General features: G+C 38.6%; 1 protein-coding gene across 1 annotated transcript; it reads right to left on the minus strand.

Annotated features, from left to right (window-relative positions):
• Positions 1-1,274: 1,274 nt before the first annotated feature.
• LOC129777180 (protein-L-isoaspartate(D-aspartate) O-methyltransferase) lies at positions 1,275-2,732 on the minus strand. Its single transcript, XM_055783303.1, has 4 exons — positions 2,453-2,732; positions 2,251-2,393; positions 1,948-2,185; positions 1,275-1,886 (listed from the first exon to the last, which is right to left on the minus strand). Exons 1-4 carry the CDS (start codon positions 2,505-2,507, stop codon positions 1,639-1,641), a joined length of 684 nt encoding a protein of 227 aa, XP_055639278.1. The 5' UTR covers positions 2,508-2,732; the 3' UTR covers positions 1,275-1,638.
• Positions 2,733-6,008: the final 3,276 nt, after the last annotated feature.

Below are 6,008 nucleotides of genomic sequence, written 5' to 3' on the forward strand. Positions count from 1 at the left end.
TGGATCAGTTGACGCACCTGAACCATTTTTGACTCAAATCGAAATGTTTGCGGATCTCATCCCCGGTCGGGCATTGCTAAGGGATCGTATCCTATATTTGAAACTAACCGTGCAATCAGTGAATCCCAGGTTTGCGTGCGAGACACCACCCTTTCCGATGGCGGGTCGGCAGTGAACTCGATTTATTTCAATTTTCATGAATAAAAACCTAGGTGTGTTCCCGCTCGAGAACGGGTCATTCGGTTTGAGCTGTCTGTTTTGTCGTATTCATTTTCACCCAATAAAAGTTTATACGGCGAGAGAATTGGAAAAGTGAAGAAATATTAGAAAAAGTGATTTCCCATATGCTCTACGTATAGTATAGTATGTTGTGATATTGTTAATCCAATTAAAATTCGCATTGGGTTGAATAAACACTCAGAAAGTAACAATTATAAAATAAATTTACCTTTTCCATTTCAAATATGTTTTCTCTATATTAAAGTAACAAGTTTTCACTGACGAGAAAAATTGATAATTGTGTTCTGTATTCGTAATTATCTTATATTACGTTGGTGAGTTTTTTTTTCTTTATTTCATCCTTACGTAACACAGGAGGCATCTCGTCAAGGATCACAGAGGACGGTTTCCATCATATCTCGTTCCACTTCGGCATCTTTTATCTGATACGCACCATCCAACGACTTTTTACCATCTTTCTATCATCATCACTCGGTAAACACTAGTGGAGTGAACAAACAATACCGCACAACTAAACAAAACGGCCCTTTTCAGGGCCAACAAATCATTACCAAAGAGTTTACCGATGTAATTTTTCCAGCATATCCAAAATCAACAGATAGCCTAACGGAATCCTACGTCAACTATGCGGTCGTGTCTCGGACACAACCCTACTGTGACTTTTTTCCCGCGCCACAATATTTCTATTCTACTATCCTTTTTCTAAGTGTGGTTTCTGTTGCAGTTGTTTACTGCGGCGATTTATTCCGGTCACGGTGCCAGACACTTAGAATGCGATTGGCCTTTGGGGTAAGAACTTCTGAAACAACTTGAAACTATTAACGAATTTTTCGTATTTTGTTACTTTGTGTGGTCTGACTGAACACCGACCAAATGCCATTGCGAATAACGGCTAAAAATAAACAAATATGGAGTGAAAGAGCTTTAGTAGATGTTTAAGCTCTTCATGATGTATATTTGGAATGCAACAGGATAAAAATCTCTGTTCTATTCTATACAAGATTGAAACATCATTTCATGAAAACACACTGAAATAAATAGAAGCCAATTATGTATTTTTTCTAATATCAGAGCAATTTATTACAACCTAGCATAATTATTCACAAAATACTCACATATTGAACACACAACGAATAAATAATTCAGCGTTCAAAGCGTATAGATCATAGTTTTCCAAGCAGCTGCCACAAGCCACTCTGGTATATCAAAAATAGTGTGGAACTCAATAATCAAACATCCAAAAAAGTCCATTTTCCGGGGATGTAAAATGTAGGGAATCGGTCCCGCCTTACTCTACATCGATGAGAATCTTCTTTGGAGAGAGTATACAAACAGCAGCAGCAACACCAGCACCAACAACGCCCGAATTCCGAGCCAAAAGCTTCCCCGACTCAAGCATCACGTGTGCAAATCCGTCAACGGTACGTACATTACCCCCATTAGACGTGTTTTGGATACTTTCCCATCAGAGTCTTTATCATACTGCTCCAGATACTGGGTACCTCCGTCCGGTCCTACCGGAACAATTAGTCGACCTCCCGGCTTCAGCTGGGTAATTAATTCTTGGGGAGTCTCGGGGGCTGCAGCACCAACGTGAATACAATCGTACGGAGCATACTCCTTGCATCCTTTACGACCGTCACCCTCTGTGTAGATAATCAACATGACATTCGAATAATTGTATGTGTGCGAATGCTTTCCACTTACCAACAAGTATTGCTTTTCCCGTACTCAATAGTGTTTCATCATCAGCGTTCATATTGTTCCTGCCAAGTTCCACCAACTTTGGGTGATGCTCTATGCCAACAGCAAATCCGGATGCATTTTCCGCTTTGTGTATGTAACGAGCAAAGCATGCTGTCAAATATCCTGACCCAGAACCCACATCTAGCACCTTACTGTCCTTGTTTAGATTTTTCTCCAGAAGTTCCAACGCGTAACCGTGCTACGAAACAAGCAGAAAAAAACAATGCGTATTGAAAGAAATACAAACAATTTTTCCAATCATACCATATGTGGAGCACTAATAGTTGCGCCATGACCGATACGTTGGGGTGCATCAATGTACGGATTTAGATTACTTGCAACGTAGAATTTTCTGTCGGTGGCAATCATGGCTTGTGCAACGGCCTCGCTTTTAATGATGCCATGTTCTAGTAAAATTACGGAAGTTACTCTTTTCTTTACCCATTCCTAGAAGTCCATATATTACCTTGCAACTGACGAATTAGATCAGCATTACTGAGCCCCCGCGAACGCCAGGCCATTGCGGATAACACCAGAATCGATAGACAGAAAGTGTACAATCCAACGCACTGCCTGAGAGTCTCCGTTGTGGAAACTGTCACAGATCCACGTAATATTGATAGATTACAAATTTGATATATTTAAGCGAAAATTCTAGAAGTTAATCGAGAGTATCGTAAAAATCTGAAAAAATCAGCTGTCAACAATGAGCCGAACTACGAAAAATTGCAACAGTGGACCTTGAACGTGAAAAAGGTGCAATAAAAACAAGAAACAACAAATGCGCGCTGGGCGCGCTGCAACTGCTAAATGGAAGTGAAGATTTCCATCAGTGTCAGAATTTGTGACGTCAGATTTTGTTTGCGTTTATTCGATTTATTTGCGATTCACATAGAACGTTACGAAAAAGAACGTCCACGTTCCGTCAACGTTTCCATCAATCCCGTTACCGTAAAGTCAACGTAAACGAATGAAATGTGAAATATTCTCTTATAGAAAACATATGGTCGCATTCACATACACCAGCAACGGCAACTTCGAAGTCGGCAAAATAAGTCCAAGAGAATAGTTGACGGGACGTTGTATGTGTAGCGCACTTTATTCTTTTCTACAAATCCTGCCGGTCGTTTTCGTTGAACGTACGCTGACGGGTTGTTATGTTGCCGGTGTATGTGAATGTTTTCATAAGAATTGCATGGTAGAATAATTGACGTAACGTGAAGTGACGGGACGTGAACGCGACGTGGATGTTGTATGTGAATCGCACTTTACACTGGGAAGGTAGGACTGCGTCTTTCCTTTCCATACTAGGGTGCAAGTTCAAAGAAACGAGAGCGTAACATAGGAGGAACAAGATTTTGAGTGTTAATACCTTTGAATCAGGTGTATGACACGATTATCGCTATCTTACTCTACCTACCGTAACCGCCTATCTCACTATCCCGCTGCTGTAAAAGTTCATCATCGACATCACGATATGTCAGATGGTGGTAAATTGGTAATTCGCGATGACGTCGACGTCTGGTGGCGACTTCAAGTTAGAGCCATAATTTGGGTCGAAAAATCGTTAGTGTAATCTCTACCAGATTAGAAGACACGGAGCCGGTTTTCAAATTTTAAAATTTGAATGAAAATTTTCACATTATGTTATTTAATTATTAGAAACACGTATTACTGACTTTCATTCATCCATATGGTCTTACAATTCCAACATTGTTGCTGATTTTTTTCTCTATTATATAAAGTTGTATTCATAAACAATTTTCGTATGAGACTTTTTCCCCACCTGCAAACAAAAATGTTTTTAATTTAAACAGAATACTAATTTGATATGGAAAAGCTAATTTTCTTTCATAATTTTAATTTTGAAAACGTTCACTCCGACTGAAAATCAGCTGTTCTTTGACGCTCCCCTAAACTAGTAAACGAAGCTCACTGCCGTCAACGCGGATCGCTGTTTTGAAGAAAACAAATACTCCTGACGTGTGAGATGTTGGCACCAAAAACATGGCGGGTGCCATACGGCTGCTTTGAATGGTATAATAATCACTTTATTCGAAGAATAAAATGTCGTTACGTTTTGATTCAAAAACTTGTTTTAATGGTTCAAAAATAGCTTTCAAAGCACCAATCTGTATATAAGCGAGTGCCAGTTCTGAATTCCGCTTAGTTATAATTGCGATGTAGATTTTCGCTACCAGCCACTGCACTACAACATCCACGTCACGTTCACGTCCCGTCAATTATTCTGCCATGCAATTCGTATGAAAACATTCACACACACCGGCAACGTAACGACCCGTCAGCATACGTTCAACGAAAATAACCGCCCGGATTTGTAGAAAAAAATAATTGACGGCGAAGGACGGTTCGTTGGGTTTTTGTCTCGGCATGTTATCATGCCAACATATCTATTAGTTCCAAATTTCGGAGTCAAAATCATTCGCGAATAGCTTAGAAAAATAGTATATATATTATTATTGTTGAATAAGCGTCGGGACTACGGGGTTTAAACATTTAAATAACTTAATTATTATAAATTTAGAATTGGTCCTAGGCATGCTGATCCGAAAGAGATATACATATAGGTATATATTTGCAATCGATTCATGCACCGGAGATTTGGTTGGACCGCTGGTTTACACAGAAAAGGTTCATGCTGGTTTGTACTCCAACGTTACCGAACATTTCGAGTGTTTGGATCCACGAAGCTTCTTCTGGAATTCTGGAAACGTTGTCTTCATGGCCTTAGTATAACCCAAATATTAGTTTTTGTGAAACCAACACAGTGTGGTGAATTCCTGTACAATCAATAATTATGGAAACAAAATCCTTTTTTACAGGTTTTTTTTTTTCAAAGAAGACTCATTGGTTTTAATTTGATATGTCAATCATCTAAATTGGTCCAGAAGTTCAAAAGTTATGAATTGTCGAGTCGAGTTGCGCGCGATATATGGCGGCAACTTTATCGTTCAAATGCTGTTGTATTGATTCCTGCTTCCGGTGAGGTTCAATGTTTATTAGGGGTAAAACCAAACTTTTTTTTTTGTGTTACCACAACGAGAATGAAACGAAACTATGTAAATGATACAGTATTCCGAAAAATTGAAAATGAAATTATGGGCAATGATTTTTGTTCGCCCTGAAGGCATTGAGGAAGATTCTAAATGCAAATTTACTTCTCCGTAGCGTATATGTTTCCAAAGTAATAGAATAACATTTTAATCGCAAGTTGTGACAAAATATTAAACGAACATCGTGTCTAACAATGATTCAATAGCATAAGTGAAAAAAATCAGAAAATGTGTAGGCAAATGGTTGAGTAAGTAATACGCGTTTTAAACACTTAAAGGCATTGAGTAAAAAATCCATTTAAATTTTTACAAGTTCAAACTGCTTCCGTGCATTCTAATCTGATAGAGACGAATTTGCCTCCCAAGCAAGAATGTTGCCATTAGACATGGACACTGCAAATTTGTCATCGCGGATAGCTGCTGCAGCACTTTCAAAAAAAACTTCAAGAAAGAATGCCAGATGTGCAGATTTTTCTGCAAAGGTGCAAATTCTATTTTCAAGCTACCCATTTTGGTTCACATAATTTCGATTTGCAAAAATTAAGGGGTTTTTTTTCTTTTTGCTGGAGCTCAGAAAAATCCCTCTTGAAGTAGGTTTTTAAAAAACATTTTAAAATAATTCGCTATCCATAAGATTTTCTTCGGCAATTAATGAAATGGAATCTCTTCCAGCGATATCAGTTTTATGATGACAGATGGAAATTTAACGATTGCATCCCGTTTGAGTTGCCTCAATGTGCAGAGCTGAGCTGGAGACCCGATTGACATCGCCAAAATAGGTTTGGTGGCGGTTGCCTAATGTGGAAAAGGCCTTAGAGGCGAAAATTTCCAATTATTCGTGTCGCAATATAAGTCTGTCCAATTAGCTATATTTTGAATTAGAGGTAACTTACTGTACAATTAGTGACAATTTTTTTAATCACCCACACACACATACTTTACGCACTA

Source organism: Toxorhynchites rutilus, chromosome 1 (genome assembly GCF_029784135.1).
Source record: "Toxorhynchites rutilus septentrionalis strain SRP chromosome 1, ASM2978413v1, whole genome shotgun sequence".
NCBI lineage: Eukaryota > Metazoa > Arthropoda > Insecta > Diptera > Culicidae > Toxorhynchites > Toxorhynchites rutilus.

What these genes read in the sequence shown, in the direction of transcription:
- LOC129777180 (XM_055783303.1), bottom strand. Translation starts at nt 2,507, where the DNA reads ATGGCCTGGCGTTCGCGGGGGCTCAGTAATGCTGATCTAATTCGTCAG. An exon ending in TCTAATTCGTCAGTTGCAAG is followed by an intron (nt 2,394 to 2,452) that starts GTAATATATGGA and finishes TAATTTTACTAG; the next exon opens with AACATGGCATCATTAAAAGC. An exon ending in CTATTAGTGCTCCACATATG is followed by an intron (nt 2,186 to 2,250) that starts GTATGATTGGAA and finishes CTTGTTTCGTAG; the next exon opens with CACGGTTACGCGTTGGAACT.